Raw genomic sequence first — 25,158 nt, 5'->3', positions numbered from 1 at the left:
TATCCTTCACAACCATTGCGACTTATTATATATCCTAAACCACCACTACTATCTTGTACACTTTTCCATTGTTGTTGTGACTTGATATTCTCAACCTTTACAATTGTCATCGCCAATTGATTCCCTTCACAACGAATATGGATTGACACCATCTAGCACGATCGTTGCCACCATCACTCAACCTTTGCAACCACCGCACAACTAATCCCTGAATCGTTCTCACCCAATACCCTCCATCGCAACCATCATTGATAGCCTCTGTCATCACCAACACCAGCATTTCATTTATCACGCTCCAATACTTCCTTTGCCACCCTTTCACACCCACGACCACCCAATAACGTCACACACCACTGTCAACACACTCTACCATCATCACTTACGCATGCTATACAGTGCTAAGTGGTAGTGAAATCTTTGATTTTGGATATAAAAAATATATAGTTTTACATAAATCTCAAAAAAAAAATCTTATTACTAAAATAAAATAATTACATTATGAATTTAATTTTAAAACTCATTTCATAATAAAATTTCTTTTTGTAGATTAATTGTTCAAGTTTATCATAACTAACCCAAGAGGGGTAGCTTAGTTGGCAACAAAGACTGAGTATGTGGGAATAGCTCTCAGGTTCGATCCCCACACAATACACTTTGGAGAGGGATGAAGAGTCTTAACTGTGATTAAATCCCGAATCTGACAGCATCGAAAAAGTGATCGAGTACCGGATGTGTATAATTTTTTACCAAAACTGAACAAATACACAATTTTGAGGATGTCGACATCCATCCAACCAATCATGGAGGTAACTAGAACTAGATATGAAGAGGATGTCCTGTTTTGTGTGTTTTCTACCACAGAGATATTTAAAGCAAACAACCTTGAGGTCTCATAATGGGTCCCTTATGAATCCAATAGTTGGAAAATTAATCACACAGACAACTCAAGATGGGTACACTCGAAATCAGAGAAAAAGACAATTCAACACCTAGTTCTAAATTTAAAATATTACAGGAATTAATTGCATTCACCAAAATGTGATATGTTAGGAAACTTTGAAATAAATAGGCATAAATACCAATACATCATCCTACTCTTGAAACTTGACATCTTGATAATGGTTCAGACTAGAAGGATGTGGGAGATGAAAACAAATGGAAAAATCACACATAGCACCTCCACTACCAACCATCTCTTCCCCCAGCCTCCACTGTTCTTATCTTTAGTGCTTGTGCTTGTTCCATTGCTAGCATGAGCAGCGCTGTCACTATCTGCAAATAATTTTCAATTTCAACACCCACAATATTAAAAAGTAAATGTAAAGCAAAACCACAAGAGTACAAAACAGAACAGAAAATAATCAAGTATCTATTTAAAATAATCATGTCTGAGTGCAACGATAAAGTTGTTGTCAAATGATTTTGCAGTCACAAATTTGATTAATATTAGATTTTCAGAGTGAGTCCGGTCTAGACCTCGCTTTATAACATCTGATTTGCCCTTTTCACATAAGTACTTACATAGCTCTAACTTTGTCTCATGTGGTTTTTCAATATCAGAATTTCAGAACATGTTTAGGTGAAATTTTTATAAGCACATGGAACTCACAAAATCAAGTTGAGAGCAAAGAAAAATATTAAGCTTTTAAATTAACATGAAAGTAATTTTGGCTTTTACATTATTGACAAAAATCAAATAATAATATCTTACCACTGGGAACTGCGGTGGAAGTACTGTTTTGAGTCGCGGCTTTGTCATATCCCTCAAATAATTTAGCTTCTTTAGACTTAGGTGCCAGATGCAAAATATCTGCAACAAAAAATCAAACTTTTATTAAGCCCATACAATGAATTCTGAAGCCAAAATCAATTATGCCACGAAGTTTATGTGAGTAGCTTTCGTGTCTCAGAGTTTCTATGAGATTCATGCTACGAATTGAAGGCAGCACAAGCACAAGAGGAACAAAGGGTCATAGATTAATAGAGATTGATATACTTACCAACACACTGAGTTATATTGGTTGGTGATTTACAAACACCTGGTAACTTGAGAGCAAGAGGAACATTGATTTCTATGCCAAGGTTGGGATCATCATGATCTTTGATGAGGATACAGAGGCATCTCTTGCTCTTATCAACAACCTCTTTGACTCCAGTGCAGCAATCTACGGTAGGGATTTTGGATTGGCCACCAACATAGGGAAGGCAATTAGCTAGAGCAATGAGCTTGTTGGTGCACTCTGCTTTGTCTTGCTCTATGTCTGAGCTTGCAAAACCAACCAAAAGGACAAGAAGAAAGGTAGAGGAGAGTGCTAGATTCATTGCACTTTTGGAACCCATTTGGAGATGGTTAAAGTTGACCCCAAAATGGAGAGAAAAGACTAGAGTTAGGGGTAATGAATGATGATGATGCAATAGCGATACCGCCTTTCCTATCTTCTTATACTCTGCTTTTCCTTGTGAGTTATGATGACTATAAAGTATGAAGTATCTATATTTGCTTGCACACCGTTTTTTTAATTGTAAGTGAAAAAAATGCAATTAAAATTTGTACACTGCTTCAATTCATTAGTGCGGCTCAAATTGTAGCTTTTTTTTTTATTTTTTTAAGAATTTAATAACTATACATACAAAGTTGTTTGGTCCCTTCCTTTTTGACTTAGAGTCTCTCATGTTGACTGATTGACTTAGGATTGTGTAGATATAGTTTGCTTATAATTTTTAGATTCAGAAAAAAAAAATTATCTAAAAGGATATACGTTAATTATTGTGGCTACCCCGGTTGTGCAGTACTTTGAGAAAAAAAAATTGGAGGCCCAAGCAATGAAATGGTTGTAAGGTCATCGTGGACCTAGCTAGCTATACCACAATGTTATGGTACACGGTACCTGCAAAAGACACTTAACGCTAAATCGGTAGGTATTTTAAGTTTTTAACATAGTAACTTTAGGGTAAAAGTGTGTGGCTGATGAATGGTGCCTCATTCTATTTAACCCTTCTATTTATAATTTCATCTATATTGCAAGTCACCCTAAGGTGCTTGTACCAACCCTTGTGTATATTTGGACGGTGGATATATGTGGTCCATTGTTGGATCATAGCAGAGTCATTTCTCCACTCAATCTATTTGGACGGTGGATATATGTGTTTCGACCTTTGGGTTCCTCAACAATCTAGTGGCATGCCCTTATTCTAGCACCTTCCATGGAAACATCTCCTACGATTGACCATTTGACCTACTACGGTTGACTTGAGTTTGAGAGAGAATATGACTTCTCTTTTTCCTCTCACACTTTTTTTTCCTCTCTTGCTAAAATGATTTCACTCTAGCTTATTCTTATCTGACTCCTCTGCACAAGGATAAGTGAGACAAGTTGGCAATTTCTCCGCATAGAAGGGAGGCCAAAATCCAAAAAGCTAATAAATGATTTTTTGTTGTTTTGTTTTCGGTCGAGTCCTAAATGGTAATTGTAAGGAATCAAGGTTTGAGCCCTCGATGGGTCATCACAAGTGTTTATCATCTTTAACACGATTCATATCTAATCACAATTGTTCCTCAATTTAGTGTGTACGTAGAGTTGTCAAGGGTAAAATCTAACCAGAGTCACCAGACAAGTTAATTACTCCACATCTCCACTTCACCATTCCCTTCTTCTTCAGTGTCGCCCTCAACAACATAGATGTTTCTTTTTCTATGCCTAGCCACTCTTACCATCATCTTCCAGCAAGCAGCAACAATTAATTTATTACACACACATGAGTACATGACGATGGGAGGTTTCTATGCACGATTATGTTCACGAGAATGGCTCTGGGAGTTGGGGGTCAAGAGAGTTATTGACAAAGAGGCATTTGAGAGAGTTCTTAGCTAGTGTTGAGTTTTATTAATGGAGACACAATTATAATTTCACAATCCATCAAGCACTTTATTGCAAAATAAATAAAATATCAAATACATGTTATGACCATTTGAAGTAAGAAAATTGCTAACAATTTATTTTCAATTTCAACGTTTCATCATTAATCGGTTAAACTTTATGTAGGATCCATTAAAAAGTAATATTCACATTTTCAATATAGTGAAACTCACATGAAATTCAATAAATCTAAAAAAGTGTTGAGAAGATAAAATGTAAAATGAGTGTTACTATCACTTATATATTAAAATAATTGATCAAGTGGTGGATCACTTTGAACGCTCTCAATTTCAAGTTATTAAAGATTTAAAGTGAACCAACTCAGTTCACCGGGTTAATTTGTCATGAGTTGGTTAAAAAGTGAGTCAATCTAATCCAATCAGAAATATTAATTTAAATGAGGCAAGAATTAGCCAACTAGATCAACTCACTCTTGAAGTCTTGATAGAAGAAATTTATATAAAATTAATAATTATTGAAAAAACAAAATAAAATTCAAAATTATTTTTTAAAAAATGGTTATAGAAAAAATAATTAAAACACAAAGAATATAACCAATAAACGATAAAAGAAAATTCTAGCCAACTAATACACAAGGTAAGTGAGTATAATATGAACTAATTAACTGGACTGACGTAGTGGTACAGTATTTCATTATTAATTAAGTAACTGGTTGAGGGTTCGGTTGTAGGATACCTAATTAGTTAGCACAGAAAAAATCTAAGTAAATATGAGTTTTTTTGTTGTAAATTTTGTGGTATCCTGAATTTTTTTTTGGGTATGGTACCCGTATTAAGTAATTTAATAGATTATTATCATGTTATTCAAAGTAAATACTACATCTTTAGATTTTACTTCACTTATCAATTAACTTTATCTCATGAAATTCATTTTTTAATTAAAAATGGACGAGTGGTGGAAACGAATGATGGTGATGAAGATGTGTGTAAAATGATCATGGTTGATGGATGAACAAAGCTCCGAAAACACAACTCACATATCTCATGTCCCTATGAATGGAACACAACATTACTATGATAGAACAAAATCAAAATTTTAATCGATATATGAGTCTTTACTATTGAACTAACTCAGTGAAAGTACATTTTCTGCCTTTCTGTAAAAATAACGAAGCAAAGCAATACCTATATAGTTGGGGAGGTGAATGGATAATTAAAAAGAAGAAGGTAGGTGGGGGTAATTAATTTAAAACGACTCGAGGGCGACAGTGGCTGGTAACTAATCCTAATCCATGAAACTGCATTCAAGAGAAGAAAACAACAATGAAAAATGGGTAAGTTTTTTTTTTAATAAGCAAAAAAATATATTAAAAAGAAGTACAAGGGTACTTCAACCCAATACAAGTAGTAAGTACATATAGTTAATGAAGGTAGAATACTAGAGATAAATATGAACACAATGCTGACATGCAGAAGAGGAGATATAAGTGATAAATATGATCTAAAGTGACTATCCCTTGTATATTTTGTATTTGAATTTTTAAATTTTAGTGTACCTTAGCATATGTTATGATAATTGATTATAAATTTCAAATCACGTTAGACCATGGGCTCCTATATAGAGTTGTGAAAATCGGTTGTATAGCCGATTCAACTCATGATTGGTTCAAGCCCTCTTAGCATATATAAAGGACTCATTGATACATACACATGCATTCATACATTTTGATTTAATTTTTATTTTCGATCAAACAAAGAAGCAACTACAACATTAAAATACCCTGACATGCACACATGAAAAGAAATTATACCAAACAAGAACAACTATGTAAAACAAAGTTTGTTAACTGTTACTCAATGGTGCAATTCATGACCATAAGTGAAGTTTATATGTTGTTTTCAATCAGCTCTAGAGTAGTGCTTAGCCCACAAAAGTTTCTTGTGAGGGTGATTGCACCGGCAACTGTAGCAGCGAGCGAAAAACGGATCAGAAATAAGTTGATTCCAGCCTTTGGAGACACTTTTAAACCTGACCAAAGATTTTATAGGAAGAAACACTAGAATTTCCATCAGAACAGTTTCATCAATGTTACCAATCTTCAAGGTTTCTTCATTGTTATTACCTTGATCTTCCATCAGAATGGTTTCTGGCAGCTCACAAACTTTCATGGTTTCTTCATTGTTATTATTACCTTGACCTCCCATTTTAGAAGTATTTTTCAAGTTATGAGTGCCTTCATGTTAACCCAGTTGTGATTATATATGCTTGACTTCATATAAACTTTCAATATGTGTATTTACTAATAAACGAAAAACAAGGACCCTTACAGGGGTATAATAAATTGAGCATTAATGTTTGCTTTTATCTTTTGTTTGGTCAATATAGATATATTTAGATTAAACGGTCGTGGCATTAATGATAACTCACAAAGTCAAAATTATATACAAATATTCAATAGGTATTTAATGAGAAGGAATGGAGAATAATCTTACCCACTACCATTTGGGCTTTGGGCTGATGTCTTCGTATCCTACTTTGAACTCAGTCAGGCCTACATCTAAGGCCCAATTGTTGACCTCCATAGACAATAGGTGAACCCTAAACCCACAATATTTCTCAACTAGTATTGTTGGCCTACATGTTTACTAAATTCAATGTCGGTGTATATTTTACAAGTACGTCGTCATTTTTCTCTCGCACTATTGACCAAATTCTTTAGAATTCTCAATGCTTTGCGTGAACTTAGCTTCATCTTAAAGTTGACACTGATCTTTTGTTATTGCCTATGGATCTGGAATTCTCTTCTAGAAAGAGAAGAAAGGCTTGTGTTGGGGTGATGAATCCACCCTTTATGTGAATTCAAAGGCCATTTTTGAAATACCTAGTTCAATTTTAGGTTAATTTTGTGTTCTTTTTTGAAAGGTTCACTATCCCTGTTAATTTATATATTATTGTCAATGCACTTTTGGGTTTATGATTTCGGGTTTGACTTTTAAATTGGATTGAGTTAAATACAAAGAGTTTAATGGATATGCACTGACAGTGTAAAATAGTTTTACATAGTCATCCAATTGAATTCCGCCAAATCAGAAAATATCTTATTCTTTTAATTAAAATTAAAGTCAAATGTAATTATCTCTCCTATGTGGCATGCTTTGATTGGATGACTGTGTAAAACTATTTTACACTGTCAGTGCATATCCATTAAACTCAAATACAAAATGTTCTTTATTTATAAATACACTTTTGGCTTGTGGCTCAGGTTAGGCGAAATCATCCAAATTTTATGCAATTATTCTGTCGTTTGGTGGACATTGAATATGGGTTGCCTGTGGTTAACCTGGAATGTGAGGGGCATGGGTCGATATTCGAAGCTAAGAGTGTTTAAAAAACATACTTCCTCCGTTTCAAATATAAGTGTTCACTCAGAGCAAAAATATTTGTTTCATAATAGCTGTCTACTTAGAATTTCAATGTTGCATTAATTGATGTTTTTCCATATAATACTCCTATGAGAACAATAAATGATGAGAGATAGAAATACACCTTAAGAGGAAAACTAGGAAAACAAATAGTCTCTTCGTTCCTAAATAACTGACACTATTTCTAGCTGAACTTTATTCATAATAATCTGTCACTTTACAAAGTTCAAGAGAGAGAGAGCATTTATTATACTTTACCAATTGTGTCGTTCATTTATTGGTGGTAGGTGAAAAGTTAGAATTAATAAGAGAGATAAAGAATCAAGTGAGTTGGTGTAGTGGTTCAACACTTCATCTTTTAAGCAAGTGGTTGGGGGTTCGAATCCCAACTCTTGCGAATAGAAAAAACTCCTTAGCCAACCCCCTACCGCTTAGTGCGCTGACCGTGGGGCGAGGGATTATTCCCACAACTGTCGGATGTGGGGATACCTTGGTCAAGACCAGGGCCGGCCCTGGGCCTGTGCAAGCAGGCCCACAGCCCATGGCCTCCAAGAAGAAGGAGCCCAAAAAAAAATCTCATTAAACTTTCCCCTAAAATAAAATTTAGTTATAATAATTAGTGTTCAAGTTGTTATTAATGACTTGAGCTGGTATAGTGGTTAGTTACTGTGTATTTTATTTATGTACCAAAGCAAAAGGTCGCGTTGCTTGGATTCGAACACGCGACCCCTGGACGGGTTGCAAGAGGTCAGTTGTCAAACGAACCAACATAATGGTTCTAATGAAATTTCGAACGTTAAAATTATTAGGGGTCCATTTTTATTATTTGCCCAGAGCCTCCAAAATGTCGGGACCGGCCCTGGTCAAGACCAAAAGAATAAGAGAGCTAAAGAGTATAATAAGAAGTTAGATTGTAATTTAAATAAAACATGAACATTAATTGTTGTTTTTTAATACTTGTGCAAAAACCTTAAAGTGTCAGTTATATTGGAACGGAGGGAGTATAACATATTTTAAAAAATTAACAATATTTATTACACTTCTTAATATGTGTGCATCTTCTTTTAGTTGACACTTATTCTGAAACGGAGAGGGTATTTCTTAGCTGAAACCTGGTGTGCTTCTCATTCAAGAGACAAAAAAATTGGGTCTGGTAAGGAGAAGTTTTTAAATTCATGAAGGGCATGCACGGTCCCTAGGTATGCGTTACTGTTTATCTTTGGCGAACGGTAGTGCAGGAGGGTTGATTTCATTGTGGCGGAATAGTGAGCTGCAGGTTAATCAGATGGTTACGGGTCAGAGGTTTATATATAGCTCTAACAGCAACTGTTCCGAATTCAGAGGTTTGGAAGGTGGTGTGTATGCATGCAATTCACGGTATTTAAATGCTGGCTGAGTAGGTTTGCTGCACTATGGGAGCTGGTTTAATTTATGTGCAATCTTGAAAGTAAATGTGCTGCTTGTTGTTAATTGCTTTCAAAGTATGCAGAGGACTAAGGTGGATCTTTCCTGCCTATTGTGCATTGTTGGTGGGGTCGTGGAATTGAAACTTCTTACACAGACGAGGTTTTTAATTGCATAAGCTGTCATGGGGTTTCTTTTATTGGTTTTAAAGACATTCTCTTTTTATTGTTAAACTAGTTGTAGCTTGGTGGGTATGTGTGGTATGTTATTGTACTTTGGCTCTCTACAGTTTGGAGTACTTTTTTCTTTCACTAGGTTTTTATCTCAATTGGTTTTTCCCAATAAGATTTTAACGAGGTTCTTACTGTAGGCTCAAGAATGGGTGTTGGTTTTATGTACTTTACCCTATCATTGGGTGTAGTCGTTCATCAATAAAATTATCTTTTTGTTGTTAAAAAAAAAGTAAATTCTAAAGTTAAATTTATAATTAGTATTAGTTTAATAGCATAAAATAATATTTAGTAAATTTCAATTTATTCAAATTTGGTCATAATTATTTTCTCAGGTAATTTCGACTAATATATAGTACATTTAAACTATAAGGCATTTACTATTAACTATATATCATATGCATGTATTATTTGAGAATGAATTTTTAAATATGTTTTTTGATCTATTAGATAGTAGTAAAAGTAACTTGAGAAAGCATGATAGAGAAAAATAATTATAACCAAAAATGAATAAATTCAAATTTACTAAATAATATTTTACGATGTCAAAGTTATAACTTACTATAATTTTTTAAAATTATTTAATTGATGATAAAAAGTATAATTTTTTTATTATAACTTATTTAAAAATTTATCATTTGATTTGAAATATTTCAAGTTCACTTAATGATTTTTCATATTACTAAATAAATAAATAAATAATTTAAATGATAAGATATGATTAAATAACATAATGATATATGGGGAACAATTTTCTCCTAAGTGAGTACCAATATTTTGTTACAACCTTATTATGGCAAATCACGCCCTTCCAGATCCGAAAGCATGACAAAAAAACCCAAACAAGAACCAAAGTCAATAGAACACATTCCAACCCAAGTTGTTAAAATTATATGAATGCTAAATATTAATTATTAAATTTCAGTAATATACTTTATTTACATAAAGAAAACTCTAATACAAATAATTTAATACATAAAACATGCACTTTAATACTATTTATTCAGATGACTCTAAACAATTATTTTTTTGGTTCTATTTATAATGAAAAATTATTTTAATATTTAATGTTTATGTAATTATAAAATAGTAATTTTAATATAATATTAAAAATTATTGTAAATAAATTCATGCAACGCACATATATTCTATATAGTTAAATAGTAAAATAATTTATGATTTCAGTTAAATATATATATATATATAATTATAATGGTTCATTAAAGTTCTTTATTTCTGTAAAATAATTTACTTTATTAGTTATAAAAAAGCATTTCATTTTATTAAATATATTTTCTATAGACGGCTTAAATTTTTTTGGATTTTCTATGAATTTTACTGAAAATGTATTTTAATTTTTTTAATATTTCAAATCCACTAATAAATTCGCAAGAAAATTTCGTAAGTAAAAGTTCCGGATTTTTTCTTAGAAAAATAAAAAAAAAAGGAAATTTTATTTATGAGTCGTGGACGTTAGGATCTACATCGTGCAACACCATTCAATTAGCCGCATAATTGAAAAAATTCAACCAATTCAAACAATCCATAGAAACATATGGAATACCATAATTAGCAAATAGACTATTTTGAGGTTTTCTAGATAAGAGTTTATGAAATCATTCTGTCACCATGATTTACATGAGAGGAAGATATAAATAATTTGGGGAGTCTAAAATAAGTTTGCGAAAGTAATAATTATAGGAAAAAGAAATGTGATTATAAATTGGAAAATAAAATTTCATTTAATTAGTAAAACAGATAAAGAGCTACATTTATTAATAAAACATAGTTTGTAATGCTTAATAATTTTTATTTTTATTTTTCCATTAGATAGAAAACTACTAATGGCTTAGAGCTTTCACCATGAGTATTTCTTGTCCCAGCGCCTAAAGGGTTCTGCCGAGTAAAAGTAAGCTCCATCAGGTCTAATACTTCGCCAGCATTGCGATCCACATGAATCGTCTGAGTACCTATAAGCAGTAATAGTCTGGCTCACACTGTTCCATCCCAAGTGGCACCAAAACAAGGTAGTGCCCCAAATGTTATCTTTAAAGGACCATTGAAAGGACTGTCCACTTTGAAGATAATGTATGCCAAGATCATCATCCTTTGAACCGCAATGGACTAAGAGCTGAGTGAAACCACTACCCTTCAAATCATTTGTAATGCGCACAGTATTGCGGCGGCCGTGCACAGGTACTATCAACATGTTTGTTGCAAGAATCACCAACAGAGAAAAAACTGTAACCAACACCTTCAACATGTTTCTAGGATACTAATAATCTCACCTCTTATATTTTCCTTGACCGTACAAAAACTTTCAATTTATCTATCTATATATATAAGTAAAATTTCTTTAACTTTTATATTAATAACAATATTAATTTGTTATTATTATATTACTAATTATAACAATATTAATTTGTTATTATTATATTACTAATTATAACAAATACTAGTTATAAAATATCACAACAAAAACATTACAGTGGATTCACTCTTGCATAAAAGGGGTTTCACTCTTATCCTATCCTTATCTTATAGAAAGTAACATAATAGTTAAGAAATATGTTAATTTGTCTTATAGAAAGTAACATAAAAGGGATTTCACTCTTATCCTATCCTTATCCAACTCTCTATCCTATCATCATCTTATCATATCCTTACCATCAAATAAATCCTTAACATCATTAATTTTAATTAATAACATTTAATATTATCAACTTATATATTAATTATATTACTAATAGTTAAAAAAATATCTTAATTTCTCATATAAAAAATAAAATGATACACAAGTTTTAAAACAAGTCCTACATTATTAATTGACTTAAATAAGTTCTTAGTTCCTGTAAAATATTTTGTGTTTAACATCCTATAAAATTACATATTTCGTGTTTAGTCTTAAGGTCACATTTCTCATCCAAATTAAACAGAATTACACGTGGCATGAGTTAAGTAGTTATTATGTTAAATGATTATTGTGTTTATTCATTTATATTCTTGCATTAATTGTGTTAATTCTACTTAGTTTGGATGAAAAATGTGTAGGAAGGGACTAAAAACAAAATGTATAATTTTTTGAGGATATGTTAAACAAGAAAAATATTTTCTAAGGACGAAAAATAAAATGATGTTTTTTGCTGGGACCAAAAACTTATTTAAGCCTTATTAATTATACACAAATTCTATTCAAAAAAAAATTATACACAAGTTTTAAAACAAAAAATAGAACTAATTAATATGAGCGTGATAAGATAGAAAGTTTAATAAAGGTAGATAGGATAAGAACATGACATACTCTTATCCTATCATATGTTCGAGGTGGAATAATGAAAAAAATATTACATATAGAATGAGAAATTAATGAAAATTTTAATGGAATATGTTTAAATTTAATATCCTAAATGTAAAATTTTAAAAATTAATTAATCTATTAAATTTTTGTATTTTTATATGAATTTTTGTTTTTAAAATGAAATAAATTTATATCGTATTTTATTAATTAGTTTACTTAAATTAAAATTATATTGGTTTTGACTTAATAGTATATATATCTAAAGGAAACTTGGACTTTTGCATTAAATACATTGAGCAATGTTCTGGATTGAACATTCAAGAAGGGTATAGACCCCAAACCTAGCCATTTTATGATAGATGCCAAAGTCCTTTACCATGATCCTGAAGCTCCCTTTAATAGGGTAAATACAAGAGGTACTAGTTCCTAAGCTAACTGGGCTAGTTGGGCCTTACAACGTTCGACCCAACTCTCATACATAACATGACCGCCCTATGACTATTGGTCTAAAACACTATGTGCTCGCCCCTGGCGTGTGTGCTCCAATACCCCTGACCGTCCCTGAGCGAGCCTCCTAATAGGGTGGGGGTCTCGCCCAATCCACAAGACACTGAGCTCGAAGCACGAGAGCGCAACATGTCTTTAAAACGTGACCGCCAATTTCTGTTCCCTTATGATCCAATTAGTAGGTTGCCCGTTGCCACTTTCCACTTGGTACAACGTTCCTCAGCTAGCAGTTTCAACCAAGATGTAACACCCCGGTTTCTCAACTGAGGAGTCACATTAGTAACCTAACAAAGTCTAAGGACTATTCTGCAATCCCTAAAATCCAAGGGAATTTTTTTTTCTGAAAAACAACTAAACACTTCGGCTAAAAGGTTGGAAACATATCATAACTTTATTTAAATAACCTGTTTCCCGATATACTCTAATAATAGTTTACAACACCATAAGTAAGGTTCAGAATAAGTATGCGCACTTTAATAGTGGCGGAATCAAGGCTTTAATAACAGAGTTCTCATATAGGAAATGAGACTCAAACATAATCCATAAAGGAGAAGCAAAGTTGCTTCTTACACCTCTACTCTACCGCCTACGACCCGATCTCCAACTCGAGCAGCTAAGCTTCGGCGGAAGGATCTTCATCGCCTAATAGCGTTAAGCGCCCAAACAACAAGTAGCAAATAGAAAGGGTTAACTCCATGCCATTACCACGTATAAAAGGGAAAAATCATGCTATTCAAATTTAATTACCTAGCATGGTAAATTAACTAGCAACATAACTAAACTCATATATCAACAACTTAACATAGATTAACTCAGATAGTAATAACCTCAACAATGTAACATCAAATCAGATATCAATAAACCAATAACTAAAATCCAACAACAAAGGGTCAGGTGTTAGTTCCCTATAATGCAACTATATGCTGCTACCAAAATGAATCGATCAGCAACGTCTCTCAAGACGGGACAGACGTGGAACGACAACCACTGAATGCCACTTAATAACGCCTCAAAAGACGGGACAACCATGTGGAACGACAACCACTGGATGCCACTTAATAACGCCTCAAAAGACGGGACAACCATGTGAAACGACAACTACTGGATGCCACTTAAATAACGCCTCGAAAGACAGGACAACCATGTGGAACGACAACCACTGGATGCCACTTAATAACGCCTCAAAAGACGGGACAACCATGTGGAACGACAACCACTGGATGCCACTTAATAACGCCTCGAAAGACGGGATAGGCATGTGGAACGACAACCACTGCACTGCCACTAAGTTTAGACCTATATGCCAAAATCAATCAACAATAATCACGTCTTATCCACTTGAAAGCAGTAATGACGGAAACCAGTAAACGGCCAAAGCCTCTCAGAAAACGGAGACACACGTCTCAATAAGTTCACTCGGCCGAAGCCTCTAGAAAACATTTTCCAAATTCAGCACAATAATCATAATCCAATGCCAATCAATATAAACATCTTCATCTCAAACGCAGGCAATGCGATAAAAGCAGGCAAGACTCAAAGACGCGCTAAAACTGAGTTACCCTTACCTTCGTGAGTAGAAGTTGTGCATGGAAGTTGTGAACCTAGAACAAGGAAACACAATCATCAACACAAGCCTCACTAGGAGCAACACGATCTAATAATACTAATCGAAATCGTAAAGAACGCTTTTAAAGCTTCAGAGTTCCTATTTAGGCACAAATGGACAACAAGGACTTCGTTCGCTAAAACGAGCATAACTCAAGCTACAGAACTCGGAATGACACGAAACCAGAGCCAAAATTTCGATAATCGAAAGAGCTACGCTATAGCTCAGGTCATAGAGACCCAAAAATTATTTTTGGACACGGTACCCTAACAAATAGGTTTCGGCCACTCTCAAAAATAGGGTTTCCGAACTTTTTCTTCGATCTAATTTAATTCCTAGGTATTCTTAGGCGATATCTAGGTCAGGGAAACTCTCAGAAAAATTATCGGATCGAAAACTAGAACAGAGGTATTTTGGTCAAAATTTTTAGCACGGAAACTCAAAATCAGAATTTCGAAAAACAAATTAGATGGAGTCGATACCAACGACGATTATGACGACTAATCCTACTAACGCTAAGCTAAGTCGAGAGTTTTCAGTCCAAAGGATGAAACTTTGGCTAAAAATGGGTTTTTCAAGCAAAATTGAAACTCGGCGACATTCGGCAAAATGTAATCCGCTAAACATGCTCTTGGGCATGCAGGGAACAAGTTTAGACAGAGAAATCAAGTTATTTGGACAGTTTTACAAAAGGCTCAAAACTTTGAGCACAGAAAGACATAGAGAAAAACGACAGAATTGACGATCAGAAGTAAGGAATAGCATCAGTACCTTGAGGCCTACGCGTAGCAACGAACTGTGTGACGATCAGGCAAGAATCGGCGAAAATCTTTCTCTCCCCCTCCTCCCTTGAAGCTCGCGGGTTGTGTGTGTGTTGGTGGTGATGTTTTTGTTTTTTGTTTTTGTTTTCATTTTTTTAAGCTATTTATAGAAAATGGAAAACGCGGGAAAAAGAATATTTCGCGATTCCGATTTTTCCTGCACATACCTCCATGAATTCTAAGATAGGTTCTGGCGACAGAATTCCAGAACTCAAAACAGGTTTCTCAGAATTAAAGCAAACGATCCAAAGTCGGTGTAAATCTATTTTACCCGAAAAACTACTTTTTGCAGTTGATGTCGGATGAGAAAACTTCTTTCTGAAGAAAGATTAGAAACATCGAAAGAAATGAGTGTACGCGTGTGGAATCTTCGTTTGAAGCTCCGAATAGAAAAGTCTTCATCAACCGTTTATTCTAGGTTTCTTGAGCTATCAGGGTTTTAGTTTCGGCAAACCTCCGAGAACTAGAATCGGACGTTCGTACATTCTTGGGTTTCGTATCGAAACGCTTGTCATGGAAGGATTAAGAGAAGTTCTAACATTTCTCTGAAGATTTTTGGAATTAGTTTCCATCGTGTCTTTAAGTGTAAATTAGTCGTTTACTGACGCTCTCGTCCTAGGTATAAGCGAATGAAACTCGTGCTATAACCTATAGCGATATATAACTATTCTTAACCATTTCCTGAACTTTCTTCTTCATAACGCTAATTCAAACATTAAACACGAGTCAAGTTCCTCTCACGCTTACACATAATCCCATGCGTGAGTTGGAAATTAATTATTTATTTAATTCTAAAATCTTGGGTCTTACACAAGACATAAAAGGAGAAATCAGAGGATTCCTGTAAATATGCAGTAAATTAGGCTTGAGACTTTTCGTAATTTAAAAAGATAAAGATATAATTATTTTTTTTTGGATGATTTGGTTTTAAATTAAAATAGGTCAAGATTGATTTGATTTTGAAATAAAATATGTCAAGATTTTATTTAGCAATTAAGGTGTGACACGTGTCAACAAAAGAGAAGCTCAAATGAGAACTAATATGGGAGTAACACCTCATTAAATTGGCTTGAGAATTAATCTGGGAGTGACACCTCATCAAATTGTCTTGATGAGAGTTTTTTTTTTCTAATTGATATATTGATATTGATATTGATATATAACAATGAATAGGTTATTTTAAAAATTTATCTAACACTAAAACTTTTAGGTATATTTATTTATTTTTAATATTGACATTACCTTTTGACGTTTTTATTGTATATATATATATATATATAATATTAATATTTTTATCCCTTTTTTATCTTAAATTTTTTTATTCAAATATTAATATATGCATATAATAATATTTCAATTGATATATATATATATATATATATATATTAATCTTGACATCACTTTTGACTTATCTTGAGCATTAAATGTAACAATGAATAGGATATGTTAAAAATTTATCTAACACTAAATTTTTTAGATATATTTATTTATTTTTAATATTGACATCACTTTTTGAATTTTTTATTGTATATATATATATATATTAATATGTTTATCCCTTTTTTATTTTAATTTTTTTATTCAAATATTAATATATGCATATAATAATATTTCAATTGATATATATATATATATGTATGTATGTATATTAAAAGGGAAGACAAAGTGTAGAGCACAAAAGCGACTCTTCAAACAAAAACAATATTTCATATCTTCTAGTCCTTGATTAACTATATTCAATGGCGACACCATCTTCACCAAAAAACTCAGTTTCTATGATGTTGTTAACTATTGTCATCACAACAATGACCATGAATGTGATGATTGTAGGAGCAAGATGGTGCATAGCGAGGAGTAGTGCTAGCCCTAGTGCATTGCAGGCAAATTTAAACTTTGCATGTGCACATGGAGCTGACTGCAGAGCCATTCAGCCAGGTGGAAGCTGTTATGAACCAAACACCATCCTAAATCATGCTTCATATGCTTACGATAGCTACTATCAACACATGCTCAAAGCCCCCAGCGCATGTAACTTTGGTGGAACAGCCACCATTGCCGTAACTGATCCTAGTATGTTAATATCACCTAGCTAGCTCCTTTTATGAATCTTAATATCGTGGTTATTGCAATTTAAAACAATGCACACTATACTTTTTTTATTAATTATATAAATTAGAGATTAGTTTGATCTCATCTTCTTTGTTCTTGGTGTGTATAGGCTTTGGACGATGTGTGTACCCTCCTCGATATTCCCAAAGGTACAAAGTAATTTTCCTTAAATGGTTTCCCTAGTATCTGTTAGGTTTTATTTCTGATATATACTATATGCTTATGCTGCCAAATACTTTTTGCATCAAATAGTGCAATATAACATGTGTTGTGATTTAGCACTGTTAAAAACAAAGGACATCGTTACAATACACAAGTGTACATTCTTTGTGTTAGAGTGAAATTTAAAGTTTTTTAAACGATTTATATTACTAGATCATGAAGAAAAAATGGATTCTCATTTTCAATTATATTTTACTATTTTTTGGTTTTTTTCGTTCTGAATTCCCAATGGCTTGTAGAATATGGCAGTAACTTAATGAGTACAACATTAGAGGAAAAACTTAAAAACTTTCCTGTTTATTTCAAAAAAAAATAAAAAATTCTTCAACTTTAGTTTGTATATCCTATAAAGATTTGGTTGGATGCTCCATTCTTAAGCTGTAGTGAGGATGGTTTGAGGAAACTATATATATATATTGGGGATGTATCTTATGAGAAAGGTAATCTTATGTGAGAAAATGAGAATAAATCACGACCGTTAGATCTAACAATCAACGGTTAAGATTAAAAGAATTTAATGGTCATGTGATTGTCACATGATCACTTAAAAAAGTCACATGACTTAATGTTTTAATCTTGACCGTTGATGGTTAGATCTAACGGTCGTGATTTATTCTCATTTTCTCACATAAGATTACCTTTCTCATAAGATACATCCTATATATATATATATATATCTTATGCTAATTAAGCCAATAGAATGTTTTCCAATGGCTACTTCAATGAATAATATATTATACTCGATATTTTATGGAGACTAATTGGAAACTGTTTTAATTTTTATGTGTAGGAATGATGAAGGAGCAAACACACCGATCTTGATGTCTGGAGAAGACAAGCATAACGTAACCATTTGAAGGGTTCAAGCTAAAGACTTTCTCCCGTAAACATGCACATTAATATTGTACATGTACTTTTTATAAGAATAATAAATAAAAACAATTTAACATATATGAGTGATATGAAAGTTCATTTCATTAGTTTACAATTTTCTATATAAAGATGAAGTAATATTTTTTAACTCAAGTAACATCATAAAGATGTTCCTAGCTTCCTTGATAAAATTAAATAAAATAAGTCTGGCTCGCGAGTTGGCTCAACCGACAATGAACTGATGAGTTATGTGCATGTTTGTGAGTTGTAGAGGTGGGATACATGCCGACTCACCCCAGCCTTCTCCGCCAAAGGGTGGGTTAGCGGGTTAATATGCCAGTCCGCGAGCCAAAAAAAATGGAAAAACCAGAATTGTTTTAGCAATAATAACTAGAATTATTGTTGTCTTATTATTTGTTTTTTTGTCAAAAACAAGACACACTCACATGGAAAACTACCCGGCACATATTTGTCTAACTTACCCGGCACACACTCACATGTTAAATTGAGGGCCAAAAGGGGGCAGGTCAACAAGTTTTTGGGCTGTACACCCCAGCTTAGCATGCCTCAAAACATTGGCATTGGCGTTGCGAGCTGGCCCGATATTGCCACTCTTAATGAGTCGTAATTGTCTAACTTACCCCGACTTGCCTTTGTGGTTCGGCCCCGCAACTTGCCACCCATATTTGGCATTATGTTATTTGTTCATCACCCCCCACCCCCCGGAAAAAGAACAAGCTATGGGACTTGTACTTCACAAGTTAGTGAATTGCTGTTGTTGGGACATTAACGTTCGACCTTCGAAAACAGAGATATACACTCTTATTATAAATTTATATAATTCATTTCTCTGATAAAGAAAAAGAGAAGCCAAAAAGAAAGCAAAAGCACCTTCAATTCCCCTCTTCACATTCCATTTTACTTTCCTCTTTTCCTCTCAACACTTCCTCCTGTTTCTCACAATATAACTTTCTCCATTAATGGCACCACCACCACCATCACCAGAGCTGGTTTCTGCTCTGTTTTTCACAGCCATTATCACGATTTGGAGCATGAATGTGGCGATTGTGTGTGGACAAGGAGCAACATGGTGTGTGGCGAGGAGTGATGCGAGCAACGATGCTCTGCAAACGGCTTTGGACTATGCATGTGGGGTGGGGGGTGCTGATTGTTTCCCTCTTCAGCCTGATCAACTCTGTTTTCTACCAAACACCATCCAAGCTCACGCTTCCTACGCCTTCAACAGCTTTTACCAGCGAAAAACCAGAGCTCCCGGTTCATGTGATTTTTCTGGCACCGCCACCATTGCCACAACCGATCCCAGTATGTATCACTCTGTTTTTTGCATTAATCACTCTGTTTTTGCTCTGTTTTTTTTCTCTCACTCTGTTTTGTGTGTAAATGCATTCTTCTTTTATTGTTTATGCTGTGTAGTATCAATTTCAATTTCATCTCATTTTTTCATTATTTTTTGTGGGTTTGTTACAGGCTATGGATCTTGTGTGTACCCATCTACTATAAGGTATGCCCATTTTCTTCATACTCTGTTTTGAATGTGTTACTGAACTAAACATGTTTCCTTTAAGTGAGGTTTGAACTCTGGAGTGTGATTTGGAAGTGGGGAAAGTGAAGAGATTTGTGTTTCTTGATGATGAAGCAAATGGATTCTATTCTCATTCTGATCTCTAGTTTTTTTTAATGTTCTTTCTTTCTCTGCTTTTCTCCTTGGTGCTTTTTCTGTTGTCTGGTCACATTGGCTTGTCAAATAAGGTAGGGGGTAACAGGGGATGCAGAACAGAACAGAGGAGAAAATGCTGAGGGAGAGTGCTAGCATTGAATAGGACCCTTTGCAAGATTTGGTGGGCCTGTGACACGTGTCTTTGTGCATGAGTGGGTCCATCGTCATTTTTCATCTTTCCAGGAAAAAATGTTTCTTGATTTTGGTTGAGAATCAATATTCAATCATGTTAATCTAAATGTGACAATAACTAGTTTCTTCATTGTTCTATTGAGATTTGTGTTTGCTCTAACTTCAAAATAAATGAGTTGTGTAAATTGTTTAATATGTTAGAAATCATCTCATTTTTCACTCTCATTCTTTTCATTCATTTCACTTTTTTTCCTCTTACTTTTCTTTCACTACCAAACACTTCATAAGGGTATGGACCTAAAGTAAAATTGTCCCTCCCTCTTGTTCATGCTACTCTGCCATCACTTCTTTTCTGTTGTTCAAATTTTCAAAATCTTGGGTTGCACAATTTTGATGTGTGCTATTTGACTGACATTGTGTAACTCCCCCAGAGGGTGTTGGCTACCTTTTTCTAACCTTGTGATCCAACCGTTGGATGAGTCTATTTGGCTCACTTCATCCAACCACTCAGGTTATCTTGATGATCGGTTATGTTTTTCTGACACACTAGAATCATGATGTGATATTCACTTTACAGTGATAAAGTGACTTATCAGTGTGCTAACAGGGGAAGTATCTGATGCAAGGTTGAAGGAATTGAGAGCAACTCCAACGCTGGTTTCTTAACCAAGCTGGAGTTGCTAAGATACGGTTTCTTATTTTTTTCAGCATTGGAGCTTGCTCAGTTGGCAGGTTCAGTTTCTTAGCTACAGTGCATGGTTGCTTCTGCAAGCAACTATGCTTTTTGGTTTCTTAGCATTAAAAATTATTATTTTCTCACTTTCTTCAACCGAATGCTCCAGATTTCAGAGGGAAAAAAACAGATTGAAGGAACTTGGAAGAAGATGAACAACAGAACTCCAAAACAACAATTTGATTACAACAAAATTCAAACTTTAAAATAAAAATTATTACTTTACAATAAAAATTAAAACTTTACCCTCAAGATCCTGATTACATGAAAAAAAAAAAAATAAGGAAGAGGGAGCAAAGTGAGCAGCAAAAATTTCTCTCTTGGACCACCGATCAAGCACCTTGCATGTCTGATCCAGAAGCTTGAGGGGCGATCTGGGTCTTGATTGAAGCTTTGGTGGCGGCTGGGGTAGGTTTTAGCTGCGGTGGTGGGTGTTTGGTGGTGGTGAGGTGGGTTTCGATGGGTGTGAGGTGGGTTTTGGTGGCGGTGGATGCTGCATCGTGGCCGGTGGTGGGTGTTTGTTGGCGGTTGAGGTTGTTTGTTGGCGGTGGTGGGTGTTTGTTGCGGTGGTGGGTGAGAGGAAGGGGAAAAGGAGACGCTGCAGGTCCTGAAAGAGGAAGGGGGAAAGAGGAAGGGGGAAAGAAGAAGGTGAGTGAGAGCTTGAGGAAGAAGGTGAGTGAGAGAGGTTGAAGAAGAAGCTGAGCGTGAGAGAAGAGAGGAAGAAGAGAGGAGCGGCTAGGGTTGAGGGTTGGGTCTGAGGGTGAGAGTGAGGAAAAATAGATTATATAGTGGGTGACCGGCTGAGCCGGTCATCCCACCGGCTGGAGCCGGTTTTCTGCCCGTTTGGGCTTTTTTTTTTTTTGAATTTTTTTAAATTGACCGGTTTTCTGACCGTTTTTCAATTCTCAGCTTCTTTACCGACCGTTTTTTCAATTCTCAGCTTCTTTACCTTATATATAGTGCAGTAGACCATTTGAAACACCAACATTTACTCCCACAATTTCTCTCTTGTCCAAAAATTCTCAAATTTCTCAAAATGTCTAATCCTTATGAGCAATATTATCCACTGCTCGACAATGAAACACCTCCTACAAGTGAAGGTTTGCAACCTTCGCCTATGTTTCCGCCACAAAACCAACCTCCGCAGATGATTCACCCGCAAAGCCAACATGTACTTTTTTATTTTTGTTTCAAGTTAACATGCCGATATTTAAATTTAATTGTTTTAAATATTAAGTAAAATTAAATTTAAATTAAATTCGTATTAATTTTAATTAAATTATTTTTAAGTTGAAGTATTGATTTAGTATTAAATGTTAAATCTAAATTGAGTGAAAATAAATATTATTAATTTATGTTGTATGGTGGGACACGGGTGGGACCCTTCAAATAGTAATTTAAGAAACCATGGGTTGGAGCAAAATCTGGTTCAGTTTCTTAGGAGTTTCTTAAGTCTGATGTGGCAGTACGGGCCCACAGGAATAGTGCTGAATAGTGCTGAATAGTGTGTTAAGAAACCAGATAAGAAATTGTGGGTTGGAGTTGCTCTGCATAAGTTTATGTCAGTAATCATGAATAAGGAAATCTCTCTAGCCCAGATTGACCCATCTATAGCTTTGCATGTGAAAACTCATTAGATGTGCATTCATTATTTCCTGGAATATTCTCATCCTTCACTTGATCCACATCTCAACCTTTTTTCATCCATTCCTTGATTTGAATGTATAATATCCAATTGCATATAACTTCTAGGATGATGGAAAGAAAAGTTATAGATCGCCTTTAACTACATTTGGGTTTGGTAGATGTTTATGTTTAGATCAGAATTGCTTTGGAATAAATTTGATTTTGGTAGAATTGATTATAATTAGAGAGTTTAAGTGAGTTAAAATGAAGTGGTTTTTGTTTTTATATTTGTTTATGAGAAAATTGTTTTTTTATAGGGTACTATTGTGATATAGAAATATGAAATCTCACAATTTATTATGTCTACTACGGAAGCTACTTTCTAGCTCTTCCACTTTGAGACTAAAATCAATTCTGAGTTGATTATTAAACATTTATATAACCACCTAATGATTCTAAGGCTCGGGAACGTGAAATTAAAGACAAAGTTAATCTGAAACTTGGTAATAATGTACTTTAGAAATACCAAGTTTATGTAGAAGACTCGTTAATCCATTGCCAGTAGGTGCTAATCTGGTGCTGGTTATTTAAAAGAAGAAAGAAAGAAGACACAAGGGTAGAGGAGAACTTGATGGTACTTTACTTCTCTTTTTTCTTATTGGTAAGATATAGTTTGGTGGTAGGGTGATTTACACGGAAAGAATTGTTAAGATGGATAGCTACAGTTAGGTACCATGTATCAAAACTCAGTAGTTACTTACTGTATTGAGCAATTTGAGCCAAATAATCACCGTATTTGATTTATGAGGATAACTAATTTGCTTTAAAATGTCCACACACTCTCTTGGTAGGTAGTATGTTTAGGCTCCATTGTCTTTTTTCTTTATTTTATTAATAATGACAATCAGATTAGATTCTATCGTCTCCTACAAACTACTCAAACTTTTCACTATCAATCCAATTCTGATGGCTTTGTTTAGGCTCCATAGACGAATCAAGACAAACCATACCTATTGTAGCATAACATGTTGAGTTATCATTCTAATAGTTCAATGTATTACAACTTTTGCTTCTAATGGTAGGTTGAGTGGTAGCACCATTGAGAGACACAAATTATGAGATGTAATGGAAGAACTAGAAAGAATAATTTTATCAAAAATAGAAAAATTAAGTTATGCAGTAAGTATCATGAGAGTGACATGTACATGTGTCTATATTAGAAATATAATATAAAACCATTCATGTGTCCTCTATCCTATAGCCTTTGGAGTAATTGGTTCATAACATGGTATCATAACCTCTATGAATAAGTTGTCTAAAGTTCGATCATTGTTACCCTTGTTTTCTCTATTGTGTGAGGGGGTGTATTAGCTTAAGCTATAGGTTCATGACATATGTATAGTTTATTTATACAATTCTATATGGCTTGTCCTAGCTAGAGGTGAAATTACTCTCAATTCATTTATGAAACAAATTTACTTCCTCTGCTTTAATAACTGTTTTGCATAGTTTCCTTAACCAGCAAAGATGTAGGGAAAAACATTATTGTAAGCTAAATTTAGGAGAACTAATTTTTTACTTTTGTGCTAAGCCTTTAAAATGCTTTCATTGGTCACTTCAGTGGGCAAATTATACTTTGCGCTTTATGGAATCTAACTATTAACTGTTTGATTTCTTATAATGTATAGTGCTGCAGGAGGACCAAACACGCCAAGCACAACTCCTCCATTGAACAATCCAAATATGCCACCATCTTCCACAACAACACCAATCTTTGGTGGGGGCAACACTGGTGGCCTAACTCCAGGAATGAGCACTTCACTCCCTGACAGTTCTAGGGCACCTTCAGAAGCAATAGCCACCTGGCTTTTAGTTTTCTTTTCCTCTCTTCTCATTCTGGCCATGATTTCTTAGCAGCCTGTGTATGATCTTGTGGAGGCTTACAGTTTTGTCAAAAGTTGAAGGTAGCCTTTAGTTGTTTATAACCTTGCTTAGTGCAACTACCTCTTATGAATGTATAAGGTTATAAACAAGTTAAGCATGGCTGGCCTGGACATGGTTATCCAGGGAAAGCAGGGTTAGGGATGTAGCATGGCTGATGAGATTCCTGATTTATAGGGCTCAAATTTAGTTCAATAGCTCAATTTAATTGTTATCTTTGCGGACAATGTTTCATGAACAATGCAATATCGTTAGCTTTTTAGTAACTTTCTTTAAGTGAGATACCTTCCATATCTTTTTTTGCATTTCTAATCTCCTTCCTCATATCTGCAATTCCTCCAAAACTGAAACAATACTATTTCTTGGAGAACTCTCTCATTTTAAAGTCATAATTTGATTGGGCTAGGGAACGCGATTGTTAAATGTAGTAAGCAAAATCTAGTGTTAATTTTGGAAACCGTTTCACGATTTCCCTTAAAAAAAAGGAATTCAGCAAATACTTCTTTTATGAATTGAAATGAAAATCTGTTGCACACACTTGCATTCTGCATTTCTTCTAGAGCAAATCAATGTGAAACGGACCCCCCCCCCCCCTCTTTGGTCTCACACCAACTCTCA

General features: G+C 34.2%; 4 protein-coding genes across 4 annotated transcripts; 2 read left to right on the top strand and 2 right to left on the bottom strand.

Annotated features, from left to right (window-relative positions):
* Positions 1 to 888: 888 nt before the first annotated feature.
* On the bottom strand, positions 889 to 2,469 carry LOC130711552 (non-specific lipid transfer protein GPI-anchored 6-like). Its single transcript, XM_057561227.1, has 3 exons — positions 2,001 to 2,469; positions 1,712 to 1,810; positions 889 to 1,272 (listed from the first exon to the last, which is right to left on the bottom strand). The coding sequence occupies exons 1-3, from the start codon at positions 2,338 to 2,340 to the stop codon at positions 1,124 to 1,126; spliced, it is 588 nt and encodes a 195-aa protein (XP_057417210.1). The 5' UTR covers positions 2,341 to 2,469; the 3' UTR covers positions 889 to 1,123.
* Positions 2,470 to 10,661: 8,192 nt separating this feature from the next.
* On the bottom strand, positions 10,662 to 11,238 carry LOC130716136 (S-protein homolog 21-like). Its single transcript, XM_057566337.1, has one exon. It carries the CDS (start codon positions 11,195 to 11,197, stop codon positions 10,793 to 10,795), a length of 405 nt encoding a protein of 134 aa, XP_057422320.1. The 5' UTR covers positions 11,198 to 11,238; the 3' UTR covers positions 10,662 to 10,792.
* Positions 11,239 to 16,813: 5,575 nt separating this feature from the next.
* On the top strand, positions 16,814 to 18,445 carry LOC130709956 (PLASMODESMATA CALLOSE-BINDING PROTEIN 2-like). The gene is made up of 3 exons (XM_057559092.1): positions 16,814 to 17,236; positions 17,385 to 17,424; positions 18,288 to 18,445. The coding sequence occupies exons 1-3, from the start codon at positions 16,906 to 16,908 to the stop codon at positions 18,352 to 18,354; spliced, it is 438 nt and encodes a 145-aa protein (XP_057415075.1). The 5' UTR covers positions 16,814 to 16,905; the 3' UTR covers positions 18,355 to 18,445.
* Positions 18,446 to 19,107: 662 nt separating this feature from the next.
* On the top strand, positions 19,108 to 24,806 carry LOC130710597 (PLASMODESMATA CALLOSE-BINDING PROTEIN 1-like). The gene is made up of 3 exons (XM_057559924.1): positions 19,108 to 19,693; positions 19,859 to 19,892; positions 24,288 to 24,806. Exons 1-3 carry the CDS (start codon positions 19,351 to 19,353, stop codon positions 24,511 to 24,513), a joined length of 603 nt encoding a protein of 200 aa, XP_057415907.1. The 5' UTR covers positions 19,108 to 19,350; the 3' UTR covers positions 24,514 to 24,806.
* Positions 24,807 to 25,158: the final 352 nt, after the last annotated feature.

The sequence above is a fragment of the Lotus japonicus genome, chromosome 4, assembly GCF_012489685.1.
Source record: "Lotus japonicus ecotype B-129 chromosome 4, LjGifu_v1.2".
Classification (NCBI taxonomy): Eukaryota; Viridiplantae; Streptophyta; class Magnoliopsida; order Fabales; family Fabaceae; genus Lotus; species Lotus japonicus.
This window is presented reverse-complemented; position numbering and strand designations above follow the sequence as displayed.